This window comes from Phocoena sinus, chromosome 8 (assembly GCF_008692025.1).
Source record: "Phocoena sinus isolate mPhoSin1 chromosome 8, mPhoSin1.pri, whole genome shotgun sequence".
Lineage (NCBI taxonomy): Eukaryota > Metazoa > Chordata > Mammalia > Artiodactyla > Phocoenidae > Phocoena > Phocoena sinus.
The window spans coordinates 67,237,864-67,255,208 of NC_045770.1; the positions used below are offsets into that span (position 1 = coordinate 67,237,864).

At 45.7% G+C, this 17,345-nt stretch overlaps 1 protein-coding gene across 1 annotated transcript; it reads left to right on the plus strand.

Moving 5' to 3' along the window:
- Nucleotides 1-13,484: 13,484 nt before the first annotated feature.
- On the plus strand, nt 13,485-16,142 carry RASSF10 (Ras association domain family member 10). Its single transcript, XM_032640609.1, has one exon. It carries the CDS (start codon nt 13,710-13,712, stop codon nt 15,213-15,215), a length of 1,506 nt encoding a protein of 501 aa, XP_032496500.1. The 5' UTR covers nt 13,485-13,709; the 3' UTR covers nt 15,216-16,142.
- Nucleotides 16,143-17,345: the final 1,203 nt, after the last annotated feature.

Below are 17,345 nucleotides of genomic sequence, written 5' to 3' on the forward strand. Positions count from 1 at the left end.
GGAATCACACAGTATTTATCTTTTTTTTTTTCTTTTGGCTCCACTATGCGGCATGTGGGATCTTAGTTCCCCGACCAGGGATTGAACCCGTGCCCACTGCAGTGGAAGTGCGGAGTCTAAACCACTGGACCGCCAGGGAAGTCCCAGTATTTATCTTTTTTATGACTGGCTTATTTCACTTAGCATGTCCTCAAAATTCATCCATGTTGTGGCATGTGTCAGAGTTTCCTTCCTTCTTAAGGCTGAATTGTATGTACATATCACATTTTATTTATCCGTCTATCAATGGACACTTGGGTTGCTTCTACCTTGTGGCTATTTAAATAATGCTGCTATGAACATGGGTGTACAAATATCTTTTCAAGACCCTGCTTTCAATTATTTTGGGTATATACACACTGAGAAATGGGATGGCTGAATCATATGGATGAAATACTTTTTATGACACAGTTGTTTTGTAAAATTCTTTAATGGCTACTCTAAAGTAGCAAATACAGACTGATAATTTAGTGATTTCTCTCTCTAGTTTAACAACAGATACAAAAGAGAAGGGAACCAGACAATCTTCTGTAGGATCAAGTGGCTTCTTTCCTATTCGTGGAGATTTTAGCTTTTAAGGGTTCAATTATGTTCTAGGTTTGCATCTGTGTAGGTCTCCCAATCACAAAATCAAGTGTAAGGGATCCATAGTTTAACCCAGGTTTAACTCAGAGCACCAGTCCAAGAAAACAACGCTGTGCTTTACGAGCGAAACAAAGAGGAGCTTCTTCAGCAAGCAGGGAGAGACTGCAGAGTTACCCAGATGTAACCTATTTTTGCTTATCTAGCCCACAGCCTTCCTTTTTAATCTGGCTGGATAGGACGCACTGACAATAGAACCATGTCTCCATTTCTTCCTCAGTGGGGAAAAGAACATCTCCTTGTGAACATGGTTTCACTGTCTCAAAGTTATTTGTATCAAAGTTTCCATTTAGTCAAATTTAATATCTTCTAAATATTTCTTAAAGGGAGTTGCCAAGTTCCAGGCAGTTCACACCAGCTACTAAAACAATCATGCTTTCAAACCAAGAAATGTGGTATTGAAACTTCTCTCAACTCAATCGACTTTACTGAGAAAATAAAGCTAGCATTTTGCTCACATAAAATAGCAGTAATTCAAGTACAGGCCTCATATTGTGTCCTGGGTGGTGAGTAGCTGACACACAATAATTTGGTGTTGGGCAATTGGAGAGAGAAAGAGTTTGTATCTCTCTATAATGAAGAAAGGCCACACTTAGGGTCAGGACTATTCTACCCTGGGAAAGCTGGGAAATGTTTCAGATGTGGCAACGAAGACACTGTCTCGTTCACACACTCATTAACAGTATCACCTTTCATTAACTGGGTAACAACAGATAATGAAAATTAATCACACAAAACCCCTTTTGACATGGTCTTCTATGGTGATGTCATAGACCATTGAATAGATGATACTTTTTGCTTAAGAGGTTTCTCTTTGACTGTAAGTGCTATACATTCCCAGGATGATTTGTGAATCAGGAACTAGGTTGGTTTTGTTGGAACAAGGACTAGGAATGCTCAGTATCTTCCAGAATGTCTTTCAGATGACTGAAGTCATTGATACTTTAGACTCCCTTACCTAAACATTTCTATGTTATCATCTTGTAACCCAGGCTTCCACCAAAGAGAAAAGATTCCAGAGGATAAAGAGTGATCAGTCCCTCCCATACTCTGTCCTCTCTCTTACCTTCTTCTTCTCAGGGACATCTCTTTCTCACCTGTCATGTGTTTCCAGCACCCTATTGTGTATGTATGTCATTTTTATATGATCACCATCTATGGGACCAAGATGGCTAAAGAGCATTCTTGCTAAAAGCATTCTTGTCTCTAGTTCTTTCCTCCTAGTGCAGTTGGGGTCAAGCTTTAGTGTGCATAAGAATCCCCAGGAGGGACTTTCTTGGTGGTGCAGTGGTTGGGGGTCCGCCTGCCGACACAGGGGACACGGGTTTGATCCCTGGTCTGGGAGGATCCCACATGCTGCGGAGCAACTGTGCCCGTGCGCCACAAATATGGAGCCTGCGCTCTGGAGCCCGTGCGCCGCAACTGCTGAAGCCCACACGCCACAACTACTGAGCCCGCGAGCCACAACTACTGAGCCTGCGTGCCTGGAGCCCGTGCTCCGCAACAGGAGAAGCCACCGCGGTGAGGGGCCTGCGCGCCCCAACGAGGAGTGGCCCCTGCTCGCCGCAGCTAGAGAGCGCCCATGTGCAACAACGAGGACACACTGCAGCCAAAAATAAAAATAAATAAAATAAATTTATTAAAAAAAGAACCCCTAGGAGAGGCTGCTTTAAATGCAAATTTTGGGGTCTACCTCCAGAGACTTTGATTCACTATGTCTAGAGTGGAGCCCAGATATCTGCATTTTAATAAACACCACAGGCAGTTCTGGGCAGGTGGCCCATTGACCTCAATTTAAGAAGCCACATCCCTGAGGATATCCCCCAGCCAGGTGTTCAGTTTGATCAGGAATGGGTTCCCTTGGACAAGCGTGGCGGTTCCCAGATTTCCTCTAATGCATTTGAGAGCAACCAAAAGTTTTTGTAAACATAATTTGCCGGATTATTTTCTACAGTTAATCATTAAGAGGAGCCGATTCATGCAGTAAGGGCCAGTCACACTTCTGCACGCCTCGATATAATTAAGGGCGGGAGTTCCTGTTTTGGGTGTTCCACAGCTGCCATGAACTGTGACGGATAGATTGGACAGGTAGAAACTGCAGACAAAACAGGGCTCTGTGAGCTGGGAAACTGGCCAGTCCCTTCCTCATGGCCTCAGTTTTCTCATGAGTGAGGGAGCTATGTCTAAAAGGGATGAAGGAAAGGTCGAAAAGAGAACCAGAACTTAGTGATCCCAACCTGAGCCCTTTCAGTTTTAAAAATCATACACTGCAATTGCATAATTAAGTAATGCATGACTAAATTCTTGTAAAATTGTTGCAGATGAAACTAAATTCCTCTTTGATCGTCTCCCTCTGCAGACTTCTTATTCTTCCAGGAGGGATATTCACTGCTTTCAGTTTGGCAAACATCCTTCGATACCTTGTTCTGTGCATGCACATATAGTTATCTGTACCCAGGGAAACACACGGCCTGATTTGATGTATATGTGTATGTGTTAAAAACATAAATGGGATCTCATCATAAACATCACACTGAAACTTGCCTTTTGCACGGCACAGTTCATCTTGGAGATTTGTGATTACCTAATTCTTATAAATCTACTTTACTGGCTTTCACTGTTGCCAAGCCTTCCAAATTTTGAGTATCTCCTAGTCTATTCAGCCATTCCCTTATTGATAGACACTTTGATTGTATCCATTGTTTTGCTAAAACGAAGTGGTTTAGTGCACATCCGTATACATGCCTCCTTGAGCACATGTATGTTTTCTAAGGTAGATACCATGAAGTTGAATGGGGCATTTGATGTCTGGGACATTTTATGTCCCAGAGTATGTACATTTTAATGTTTAATAGATATATCCCCTCATCCTGGCCAACGTTGTCAGTGTCAATTTCTAAAATGTTGCCAATCTGTTGTCAGTAAAAGGGCATCTGGTTTCACTTAAATTTACATTTTCCTGATATCTGGTCCAGTTGGGCATTATTGTTTGTTGGCTATTTATGTTTCCTCTTTTGTGATCTACCTCTAATCTACCCTTCATCTATCTTACGTCGTGTGGCATGATTTTTTAAAACTAAATTTTAGGAGTTATTTATACTTCCTGAATACTAATCCTTTGGTATCTATGCTGTAGATAATTTTTTCTGCGTTATTATTTGACAACATAATTTATGGTATCCTTGTATATTTTTCCAATCAGAAGTTTCAAATTTTTACGTGGTCGTCTTCTATGAATTTTGCTTTCTTTTGTCCTGTTTATGAATGCCTCCCCTATGCCCAGATCAAAAATATATTTTTGTATATTTTCTCCTATCGTGAAGCCTGTGTATTTTCTGGTTCAGGACACTACCTGAATCTCCACCAGGGATCTGGACTGGTAGATGAGCAAGGATGCTGAAGTCCTGTCTGGGAAGTAACCACTTATATATATATTTTTTTTTTTTTTTTTTTTTTTTGCGGTACGCTGGCCTCTCACTGTTGTGGCCTCTCCCGTTGCAGAGCACAGGCTCCGGACACACAGGCTCAGCGGCCATGGCTCACGGGCCCAGCCGCTCTGCGGTATGTGGGATCTTCCCGGACCGGGGCACGAACCCGTGTCCCCTGCATTGGCAGGCGGACTCTCAACCACTGCGCCACCAGGGAAGCCCCACCACTTATATTTTGACTTTCAGTTGGATCCAACTGTAGGTTTGGACTCAGGAATGTGCGTCTTAGGCTGCCTAAGGGGAGTAGCTTAGGTTCTAACAAGAAACTTTTCTGAGGGACATCGTAAAACAAAAAGAAACATTCAAACTACAAATCCAGAAAAGCTGTGCAATGGCTTTCTCTGGAGATGGCCATAACGCAGGCAGACATGCACTTGTTTAGGATATTTAGGGTAATTCCACACTTTGAGAGGCTCAAACAATTTGCTTCAAGCTTCTGGAAATTTCCACAGGCGGCATAGTCTAATGGAAATATAATATGAGCCATACAGATATTTTTAAATTTCTGGTAGCCACATTTAAAAAGAAACAGGTAAATGGGGTGGAACTTAGTCACTTTCATGTAAGATTAAACCACAGTTACAGAGAGTAGTAATTTGTGAAATTCAATTATTTATGTTTGAATTTGGTAGCAGGTCTGTTTTAATGTATCTAAATTTTGTTTCTCCTGTACTCCTTTTTTTAAAACTAAATATCTCATATCACTTGCGATATCATTCTTATGTTGCCTGAAAAACAAAATCCATCAAAATAAATGTGTTGGTTTATCCATTAAAAAAAAAAAAAAAGAGCACGAGACCGTAGGGTCCTGCTCCGACAACAGTCAGCCTGTCAGTGGTCCTCATGGCAGAGGTTGCGGTGAGATGCAGATCATGGCCTTCTCCCCGGGGCCCTCCCAGGCCCTCCGTCCTTGGGACACACAGGTGAGCTGGGGGGGCCCGGGGCCAGGCTGAGGGCTGTGTCCTGCAGAGCTCCAGAGCCCTCGCCACGGCCGCCCACTGGCCAGGCCCAGGCCTTGAAGCAGCAGCAAACCCCTCCCCCCATCCCCACCTCCGTGACCTAATGGCAGTGGCGGTCTCCGTGGGTCGCAGTCCGCTGAGGCCTCAGCAGCTGGAGTATATGGACACCGCCATTAAGGTTTACAGGAACATCGTGATGTGACCGTGACCTGACCTCAAGAACAAAGGATCTGACACAAAGAGGTCTGCAACTGCTAACCATGCTCCTCCCTCACCTTTCCTATAATATGGCTTTGCTGGAAGCTTTCAGGGAGTTTGGGGTTTTTAAGGCATGAGCCCCCCATTCTCCTTGCATGACCCTGCAATAAGCCTTTCTTTGCTGCAAACTCCGTTTTGTTATTGTTTTGCCTCACTGTGTGTCGGGCACATGGACTTGCGATCCATAACAGGACCACTTGCTCTGAGGGAAGCCAGCTGTCATATCCTATGGACTCTCAGCAGTCTGGAGAGGCCCACTCGACAAGGAACTAAGGCCTCCTGCCAACAGCCAGTGAGGTTCTGAGGCCAGTCAACAACCACGGAGTAAACTTGGCGGAGGACCCTCCAGCCTTCAGATAACTGAACCCTGCCAAGGACTTGACTGCAACCTCCTGAGACATCTCAAGCTAGATTCACTCAGCTAAGCCACTTCCAAATTCCTGACCCACAGAAAAATGAGGGAATAAAATTTGTTGCCTTAGGCCACTTATGCAGCAACAGATAATGGAAATGGCTACTTTTTCCAAAGCCCCTAGGGTGCGATACTGCTTTAACAGTTTATAATAATAGTTTTTTAAAAATAAGTATTTCTGTCACCTTTACAGTTTATAAACAGCTTCCTCACTTATGCTCTTGTAATACAGGAATCCATTCTCTTTCCTTCACAAGGTGCTGATTCATTTCAGGTTTGTAAAATTTCCAGTGGCTAACTTTTGCCTGTTATTCAGCATAAGATAGCAAAAAAAATGTGGGCATTGGAATCAGACAGACTGGATTATCTTAACTGAGATAAAAATTATATACAGGTAAATAAACAGATTTATAAAGGTACAGTTCAATGAGTTTTGACAAATCCATTCTCCGATACAACAAAAAACACCAATAAAAATAAGGAGCATTTCTCTCACCCTAGAAAGTTCTCCATAACCCATCCTATGCAATCTCCTCTACCCTAGAGACAACCAGGGTTCTGATTTCAGTCACCAAAGATTGGTTTTGCCTTCTTTGAACAAATGAATTTTACAATATGTGTTATATATGATTACTTTCACTCAGTAGAGTGTTCTTAAAATTCATTCATGTTGCTATGGATAACAATACTTTATAACATTTATTGCTAATTAGTATTTTGTTGAATTAATATAATTAATATAATGTAATATAATATACTGCATTCTTCTGTTGATGGGTTGTTTCCAGATTGGGGCTATTAAATTAAGCTCTTATAAACATTTTGGATAAGTCTTTTGTTAGACATATTTTCATTTACCTTGAATAAAATACCTGTGAATGGATTTGCTAAATCATAGGGGAGATGTATAACTTTGTATGAAACCGCCAAACTGTTTTTCCAAAGCATTCGTATTATTACATTGCCACCAGCCACGTATGAGGGTTCTGGTGGCATTACATCCTAGCCGACATTTGGGGTTATTGTTTAAATTTTAGTCATTCTAGTAGATATGTAGTGGTATTTCAGTGTGGTTTTAATTGGCTTTTACTTGATGACAGAGGATGTTGAGCTCTTTCTTAAGCTCACTGCCCATTTTTATACTTCTTTTGTGAGGTATCTGTTCAAGTCTTTTGTCTGCTTTTATAACATTTAAAAATTATTGACTTGTAGGGATTAGTTTATATTATGGACATGAGTCTTTTGTCAGATATATGCACTGTGAATAACCTCTCTCAGTCTGTGGTTTGCCTTTTCCTTTTCTTAACAGGCTTGTTTTTTATTGTTTATTTGTTTTTAATGACTAGGGATCTTTAATTTTGATAAAGTCCAGTTTTTCTTTTGGGGTCATTTTTGTGTCTTTTCTAAGAAATCTTAGCCATGCTAAAGCTTGAATATATTTTTTCTTCTATTTTTTCTATGAATATGTTTCTTTAAGAAAAAGGTTTAATAGTATCGGCTTTTACATGTAAGTCCATGAATCATCTTGAATTAATTTTTGTGTTTGATTAGGAAAGTATTGGAATTTCTTTTTTTTCCCATTTGCTGAATAAAATTTTGTTTCTTCATTTAAAAAAACAGTAAAATAAATTCAATGAGTTAATCAGATATTTCCAAAATAGTATCATTTCAACATGTAGTTGATAGAGCATATTACTAATGTTATTAAATTCTTTTGTGTGCTGAGTCTTTGACATCTGGTGTATATTTTATACTCATAGCACATCTCAATTCAGCTAACCATATTTCAGGTGCTCAATAACCACATATGTCTAGTGACTACTGTACTGGACAGTGCAGCCCTTTACCCTCCCCCGCAGCCTGTTCTTCTTAACAAAAGTGTATCATAACTTCAATTGATCCTACCTACTGATGTAGATTAATCTTCCTAAAGCACAGTTCTGCTTGGATTAATTCCTGGAGCGGATGTTGTTGTGAGTGAAGACTTTTAGGAAGAGGTGACAGTTAAGCTGAAACTTGGAGGGTGGGTAGGAATTAGCCAGGGGGTCAGAGGGAAGACTGTGAACAAGGAGGTGGCTGGAGTGTACAGGCTGAGAGTGAAGCAGCCATCAGATCCTGAGGGGTATATAGGCTCTGCTGAGGGAGCTGGATTTGATTCTGAAGATAATAGGAAGTCATCACACATTTGTCAGTAGGGAATATGGGAGAAAGGCAAGCCAGGAGGAAACTAGTGTGGAGGAAAGTGTGTGATCCAGGTGAGAAATAATTAGGGCCTGAGCTAAGGCAATTCATTCATTCATTCATTCCACAAACACTCAATACCTACTGTGTGCTAGGCACTGGAGAGAAAGCAAAACAGTTTTGCTCTCATAGAACTTCATTACACTGTGGGATAAGAGGTAGATGATGCAGGGTGATCCTCAGGTTTCATATGTCATTTGGTGGATGGTGGGGCCATTCTCTGAGATAGAAGTTCAGGAGGCAGAACAGGTTTGGGAAGAAAGATAAGTTCAGCTTATCCTTTTGACAAATGTTTGGGGGTATTTTGGGGACACCTAAGTGGAGCTATGTGGCAAGCCGTTGAATATGCATACTGGGAGATCAGGAGATCTGGAAGGGATGCCTAGATTTGGGAGCCATGGTGTATCGATAGTATTAAATCCCTGGCAGTGAGATAATCCTGGGAGGAAGTGTAGAAGCAGAAGTCACAAACTCAGCTGTCTACAGTGGTGAGGTGACTTGTGAATGTAGGTGAATTGGGTCATATAAGAGACAAAGAAAGTGTTGGGTTCATGGCCAACTGGAAAGGGTGTGCTCCATCTAAGACAGCCAGAATTGGCCTGTGGGCCTCCTGTTACAACAGACTTTTGGAACATCTCTGCCTCATCTCCCATTTTTTATAAAGATTCTTCTGGCAGGTAGTTAGCTATTCATAAAAATCCACTCCTTCTTTTGAGACATTCACTACATTTCCCAGCTTCCCTTGCCATTACAAGTGGCCATGTGGCTGGGTTCTACTCAGTGGGATGTGAGCAGAAGCAGTGTTTTCCATTTCCTGGCCAAGGTCTTGAAGAAAACGATATGCCCCTTCCTCCTCTCCTTTTCCTCTGGCTGGATGTAGACGACGAGGTCTAGGGGACTTTGGAGTCATGAGATGGAAGGAACCGGGATCCCTGTATCATTGTCTGGAATAAAGCCACCTACCAACCAGGATACCTGCTTTTGACTATTACATCAGAGAAAAATAAACCTTTGTTACGTTTGAACCATTATACACGTTTGGCTCTGTTTATTACTACAGTCTTGCCTAATCTAACAATTACATTTCTAATCAAACAAATACCAAACTAGTCCTGACTGTGAGCTCTGTAAGGGCAGGGACCATGCCTGTCTAATTCACTGCTGTAGCCGTAAAGCCTAGCCCAGGACACAGCTTGGAAAGGTACTCAAGATGTGTGGATAAAGCTAGCTATGTTTTATCGAGCATTTGTGATGTGATATGCCAGATACCATACTAAATTTTTTACATGTTGTACATTATTTCATGTTCATGACAATTCTCTAAGGAGGTTCTGTTATTCTTTTTTATTTCCAGATGAGGAAATTAAAGCTTAGAAAGCTTGCAGCTAGTACTCAAGTCTTGGCAGGGCAGCCCCAGAGCCTGCACTCTAAAACACTAGTACATGACCATGGGCATACCTACCTTAACATTTTAGCTCATGTCATTTCTCCCACCAACTCCTTCTCTCCATTTACTAAAGCCCTGCCTTCTTCAGTCTTCCCAGGACCCCTTAATCACTCTATCCTTTAATTGCTCCAGCAGGAATAACATATATAACATTCCTACAACAGGGATTTCATGTATCTATCTGCTGCCACTAAAAAGAAACTACAACCTTGAGGGTAGCACAATATCTTAGATAGTATTCATCTTAGTGTTCCTTACAGTATTGAGTAAGACATAGAAAGTGCCTGCTATGTACCAGGCACTAGGCACTAGGGACCAAAATATAAATAAGATAGTCAATTCACTCTTGAAAAGCTCTTAAGTCTTGTGGACAAAGAGAGATGAAAAAAGTGCATCACAACACAAAGTAACATGTGCATCAAGAGAGGCAGAAGAGGAACAAGGAGTCAGTTCATCTTGGAGGAGGAAAGAAAGAATTCCCACAACACATGATGTTTGAGCTGAACTTCTGAAGGATGAGTAGGAGTTTTTCAGTTTAAGAGGGATCCTAGTTAGTGGGGAAAGCACTTATAAAAGCATGAATGCATCAAGATTCAGGTGCTGCTCTGAATGAGTGAGGTGTTGACTTGCTAGAATGTAGGATTCATTCATTCATCCATTTATTTATTCAGCAGATACCTAGTAAACCTAGAATATGCTAGGCATTGTGCCAAATGCAGAGGATTCAAAAGTGAGCAAAACAGATATGATCCCTACCTTTGTGGAGCTTAAAATCTTCTAGGGATTGCAGCTGATAACAAAGCTCTAACAATCATGAGAGGGGAAGGAGGCAAGGATATCTAAGCATGTGAAGGAGGAGTTAGGGGAGTAGGCAGGGCTAGATTATGAGATTCCCAATACCATGCTAGAAAGATGGAAATACCCCTTGAATCCATTACCATGTCCTGCTTCTCCCACCTCCCTGACAGCTCTCAATTTTGTCCAGTCCTCTCACCACCACTATTCTCAGTGCAAGCCACCATCTCCTCCTTGGATGAATGTGACAGTCTTCATAAGGCAAGGGCCACCTTGGTTTTCATTCCCCACCGCCATCCATCATCCCCAATGCAAGCAGAGTGATTTTTCAAAATGAGAATGGTCACCTTAGGCTCTCTGGTAGACAGAAATTGAAGATGGCCCCATGATCTCCATCCCCCTGGTGTTACTCTGGTGATTATCTTACATTACACAGCAAAAGGGATTTTGCAGTTAAGGCAACTAATTAGTCAGCCTTTCTTTTTAAAAAAAAAAAAAAATTTAATTATTTATTTTTTGGCTGCGTTGGGTCTTCGTTGCTGTGCATGGGCTTTCTCTAGTTGCAGCGAGCAGGGGCTACCCTTTGTTGTGGTGTGCAGGTTTCTTATTGTGGTGGCTTCTCTTTGTTGCGGAGCACAGGCTCCAGGCATGCGGGCTTCAGTAGTTGTGGCACGTGGGCTCGGTAGTGGCACACGGGCTCAGTAGTTGTGGCATGCAGGCTCAGTAGTTGTGGTGCATGGGCTTAGTTGCTCCACGGCATGTGGGATCTTCCCGGACCAGGGCTCGAACCCGTGTCCCCTGCATTGGCAGGTGGATTCTTAACCACTGTGCCACCAGGGAAGTCTCTAGCCAGCCTTTAAGACAGGGAAATTATCCAGGTGGCTCTACGTAATGAAACGAGCCCTTTAAAAGCAGAGTTTTCTCCAGCAGGTAGCAGAAGGGGAAGTCACAGAGACTTCAAGCCAATGAGGAGTCAAAGGATTTGACATGCTGTTGCTGACTTGGAGCTGAAGGGGGGTATTATATGGGAAGGACCTGAGGGAGGCTTCCAGGAGTTGAGAGTGACCTCCAGCCAACAGCCAGCAAGGAAACAAGGAGCTCACTCCTATAACTGCAGGGAACTGAATTCTGCCAACAGTCTGAGTGAGCTTGGAAATGGATTGTTTCCCAGAGCCTCCAGGTGAGAACTCAACCCAGCCAACATCTTGCCTTTAGCCTTGGGAGACCATGAGCAGAAGACCCAGCCATACCATGCTGGACTTCTGACCTGCAGACCTAATAACTGGGTCTTATTTTAAGCCACTAAATTTGTGGTAATTTGTTAACACAGCAATAGTAAACTAATATACCCCCTACTTCTAACCTTCCAATAAAACTTCCATTGTGGATTTACCAGTTCCAAGCATCTAATCCTCATAACAGTTCTATTAAGTAGTTTTTTAAAAAAAATTTATTGAAGTATAGTTGATGTACAATGTTGTGTTAATTTCTGCTTGATTTACAATGTTGTGTTAATTTCTTCTGTACAGCAAAGTGATTCAGTTATATACATATACTTTTTCATATTCTTTTCCATTATGATTTTTCACAGGATGTTGAATATAGTTCCTTGCTATACAGTAGGACCTTGCTGTTTATCCATCTCATATATAATAGTTTGCATCAGGCAGGTATTTTTATTGTCACCATTTCATAGATGAAGCTCGGAGAGATGAAATACTTTTCCTAAGGTTACAGAGCTAGTAGGTGACAGGGCTGGATTTTTACTAAGGCAGTCTGACCTCAGAATCCACAGTCCATGGCTTCTCATTGCCCTTAGGATAGGTCCAAATACCGACACATGGAATTAAAGCCCCTTCCAGATCTGGCTCCTGCTCACCCATCCAACCTCATTCTTAGACACTCCTCTCACTTAAACTCCTTGTAGCCCCAGTAACTGCCATGCCCTTTTGATTCCTTGACTTTGCACATGTGGTTCCTTCTGCCTGGCATGCTGCCTGCCTCCTCCCCTCTGTTTTTCTTTTGGCTGACTCAGATGATGCTTTCAGTCTTGCCTAAGATGACACTTCCCCGGGGGGCCTTCCTCGACTCTTCCAGGCTGGGTAGGACGCTACTCCAGCATTCCTCTGGCACCTCGTGCTCTCCTTTATCAGAGCACAGAAGACCCCGTGTTGGACACGTTTAGCACCTCTGTTGAATACCTGGAGCACAGTGGGTACGCAAATATTTATCAAGTGCATGAATGAATGAATAAAAGTACTTTATTCAGGAGGCAGTGAAGAGCCATCCAAGATCTTGAAGCAAATCAGTGACCTTATCAGGCCTGTGTTCCCAAGGACAAGCTGGGAGCAAGCCTTGCACACAACGGACCATCCTCATCAGCGTCTGAGGATGAAAAAAGTTTATTTGCATTTTGGTCTTGGATTTCTTGAGCTGTGAAAGTTGGCCCTTACCTCCTCTTGACCACATCTAGATCCTGGGTAATGCCAGAAACTGTCGCGGTAATGACTAGGTTTCTCTTTATGAAGGTGGGATGTGGAAAAGAGCTTGGGCCCGGAACTCACACTAGAATCAGGAGTCCCCCTACCAAGAAGGCTATGCGAAGCCAAGGCGACGTGGGGAGCCACAGACGTGACGGTGCCGGGCACCGGGAGCAGCCTCTGAACGTCCCCTTCAAGTCTAGACCTTACTATATATACACTTGTTCCCCGAGCACACTGCCCCGTCCTGTTCTCCTTCAATATGCAAATATTGCCTCCAGACAAGAAAGACTGAAGGCCTTCCGCATTATAGCAGGCTTTTACAGCTCCCATCTGGAGGTCAGGCAATGCGGTTGGAGTCTCCGGTGGCGCGGGGTGTTTCGGTTTTTCTGCGCCGCGGCACTTCTCAGACCGTGCTGCCTTGAAGGACCAGGAAACGTCTCTGGGGCGCCGGGAAAGGTGAGAAAGTCCAGCTAGCTCTAGGCGCAAGGAGCGGAGCTGACCCGCGCCTAGGCACGGATCCAGGCCCTGCAGCACGGAGGTCCCCGAGTCCCTCTCTCGAACCGACGCGCAGTAGAGTGCCCACGCGGGCAGCGCGGAAGAGGGGCGGGCCTGGGCTCCGTGCCTCCCGCGTTCCGGCCGTAGCTCCGGCGCTGGGGGCGGGAGGGGGAGGAGCCACGTGGGGAGGAGCGAAACCCGGAGGCCCCGGGAACCTTAGGCAGAGCCAGAGCGGCGGGAGCCCGAGCCCGCGCATGCTGCTCCGGGAGCGCGCCGTCCAGGCCGAGCACCGCCGCAGCTTGCCTTCTCTGCGCAGCTGGGAGAAGGGCCGGTGCTGACGAGGCGAGGATCCCGAGCTCCAATCCCTATTCAAGAGCTGCCGGGCTGCCCGCTGCCCCTGCCGCCCCAGTGGGGCTCGGCCCCTCCCGCCACCTGCGTCCCGGTTGAGCCATGGATCCTTCGGAGAAGACGATATCGGTGTGGATCTGCCAGGAGGAGAAACTGGTGTCCGGTCTCTCCCGTCGCACCACTTGCTCGGACGTAGTGCGGGTGCTCTTGGAGGATGGCTGCCAGCGGCGACGCCGGCAGAGGCGAGGCCGGCGGCGGGGCATAGCTGGCGACCCGCCAGGCCCAGGGGAGCTGCCGGAACCCCTGGACGAGGACGAGGACGACGACGACGACGAAGCGCTGCCCCAGGGCATGTTGTGCGGGCCCCCCCAGTGCTATTGCATTGTGGAGAAGTGGCGGGGCTTTGAGCGCATCCTGCCCAACAAGACGCGCATCTTGCGCCTCTGGGACGCCTGGGGCGACGAGCGAGAGAACGTACGTTTCGTGCTGGTGCGTAGCGAGGCGTCGCTGCCCAACGCGGGACCCCGCAGTGCCGAGGCGCGCGTTGTGCTCAGTCGCGAGCGCACCTGCTCCGCCCGGGGCGTCCCGGCGCGGCCCAGCCTGGCCCTGACCCAGGAGAAGCAGCGACGGGTGGTGCGGAAGGCCTTCCGCAAGCTGGCCAAGCTCAACCGGCGGCGCCAGCAGCAGCCGTCGTCGCCTTGCTCGTCCACGTCGTCGTCCACAGCCTCGTCCTGCTCGTCGTCGCCGCGGGCCGCCGAGAGCGCGTCGGTGGAGCGCATGGAGACTCTGGTGCATTTGGTGCTCTCCCAGGACCACACCATCCGTCAGCAGGTGCAGCGGCTCCGGGAGCTGGACCGAGAGATTGACCGCTACGAGGCCAAGGTGCATCTGGACCGCATGCGGCGGCACGGAGTGAACTACGTGCAGGACACCTACTTGGTGGGCGCAGGCATCGAGCTCGACGGGCGCGGCCCGGGAGAGGAGCCGGCGGCGGCGACGGCGGCGCCGGCCCTGGACGGCGAGGCTCAGGCAGTCGAGCTGGAGGAGCTGGCCCAGCGCTGCGACGACCTGCTGCGGTTGCAGGAGCAGCGGGCCCAACAGGAGGAGTTGCTCGAACGCCTCTCAGCCGAAATCCAGGAGGAACTGAACCAGAGATGGATGCGGAGGCGCCAGGAGGAGCTCGCAGCACGGGAGGAGCCCCCGGAGGCTGATGGCGGCCTCGACGGTGAGCTGCTGCTGGAGCGGGAGCGGGTCAGGACGCAGCTCAGCACCAGCCTCTACATCGGGCTCCGGCTCAACACGGACCTTGAGGCCGTCAAGTCGGACTTGGATTACAGCCAGCAGCAGTGGGACAGCAAGGAGCGCGAGCTACAGGGCCTTCTCCAGACTTTGCACTCGTTGGAGCTGACGGTAGCTCCCGATGGGACTCCAGTCTCGAGCGGTCCCTCGCAGGAACCCCGGCCTCAGGCCTGCGCAGAGGTGTGGGTGGACCAGGCCCGCGGACTGGCCAAGAGCTGTCCTGGTAACGACGAAGACTCCGATACCGGTCTGAGCTCTATGCACAGCCAGGACTCGGACTCGGTGCCTGTGTGCGAATCCCTTGTGTAGGAGGAGCAGAGCGGGGAGAGGGAGACGGCCGATTCTCCCTTCTTTGTAGGAAGCACCGGCTTGACCGGCTCAGGGACTTGAAACCAGGCGGGGAGTGGGCCCGGACCTTCTGCCGGGCAGCAGCGCTCTGACTGGGCGGGAGAGGGCAGGGGACGCCTGCTCGGCAGCGGCGCTCCTCTGGCCTTGGAGTGAATGTGGAGGATGATAACCAGACGAGGAAGCAGGGTCTCCATTACAAGCTCTTTCAGGGAAAGAAAGGAGGGAGGAAGTGAGAACCCCCTTATGTTGGAAAAACAAATGCTCCAGGAAGTTGACGTGGTCCGAGCCCATTTTCAAAAAAAAAAAAAACAACAACAACAAAAAGAGTATTATGGAGATTTCACCAATCTTTTGTATGGGAAGGACTGATGGCAGCTAGAACTTTAGTTTGTGGTATAAAGTACTTTTTAAAGAAACACTTGGATGAAAAGGAAATTCCTTGAATGTTAATTGTGACTGTGAACATGTTAAAACTAGCCAAAGAGGACGCACTGGTGTTGGTCTCAGCCTTACTCACACCTTTGATAAAACCCATAGGCACCAAAATCCTGGCTGTTTACATTTATGCAGATTTGGGAATTACCCATCTGCTAAACGCTTTGCCTTTTATTTTCTTTCAAAGACTAACTCTGTTTCCTCCTAGCAAATACAGTATATGTTAAAATGGGGTCCTTTTCCCAAAATCACCTTTTATTATTATAAAAGCCAAACCTAATCCTTGGAGATACAGAATCGTGGTAGACATAACCCCTGGTTAAAATTTAATCTAGGCCGTTTGAGATTTGCTCCTGCAAAGGTATGTGTGTTGTCCTTTTATTCTTATTGCCACTTCATTCCCTTCAGACACTGTTATTTCAGAAAAAATAAAAGGGAAGTTGCAGAATTCAAGTACAACTACATTTGCTGTTTAATGAGCACTCTGGTTGAAAGGTAAGCCTTGAAAGCAAAGATCTTTGTTAGTATTCAGCTTTTTAACTAAGCTACGTGTAAAACCAACCATGACCTCAACAGATTTTACCAAACAAACCCAAGTCTAACTTCAGTATCTTTGGTCAGAGATTAATTAGTTACTTGTCCAAACCTAAATTGAGATAGTGTAAATATCAAGGTTTACTAGATAAGACCTGAAAAGAAAACATAAAACAATCTAATAGTACACCTTAGGTGAAGAATTTGGTTAACAACGGCATGTAGCCATAAAAGCATATAAAGGCATATAAAATTGAGCTAAAGATTCGACTTGAATTACTCTTGTCTGGCTCACACCTTTGCAGACACCACAGCATGCAAGTGCAGTGCTTCTCTCTTAATAGCTAGTGACACAGCCCTGTGGGAACTCAGTGTAATTGTTCCAGTTATTTCAATGAAAACTTATCAGTTGTAGCTAGTTGTTGCCCTGTGGAAGGAGCCTGCTGGCAGTGTTCCCTCCAGAGCTCAGAACTTCTGAGGAATGTGGGATCTAATCTGTCCTGAGGAGGTATTAACAATAGGGTGTGTGTGCGGTGCCAGCCTGGTATCAACCTAACTGTGCGGGGGCCGGCTCCAGTTTCAACACTACATGGGAAGATAACTTAAGAGGTCTTGCTTTTATAGAGAAATTTCTTTTCTTGGAGAGATTCACTGCTTGTTGCCAAGAGGGGCCTGCCCACCAGACCTCCTCAGACCCTTTGAGCTCTCTGCTTTTTAGACACCCACCCTCCACCACTGCCATGCTATTATAACATGTGTAGATATTTTCAGATTTTCGAGTGAAATGGGAATTAAAAGGCCATTTTCTTAACTGATGTTTTCCAAAGACATTAGCTGGCATAATTATGGTTTTTTCGTTTCGTCTGATGCAGAAAACGTCTATGCGTTTGGTCTGGAGCATGATTAAAATGAGGAAGGGACCAAAGGAAACCCACTGTCCCAAGACAGTCATTTGAATCCATAAACACAAAGCCTAATGATAGCTTTCTTTTGGAGGCAGAGGTAAAATCCTCATTAGAGTGTGACAAACGCTGCTTGTCTGAATGGTTTATGCTGGCAGTAGGCTGACCTGGTGGTTTTAAAGTTATTGTGCTTCCCTCGCTCCGCACCAAGGGTGGTAGG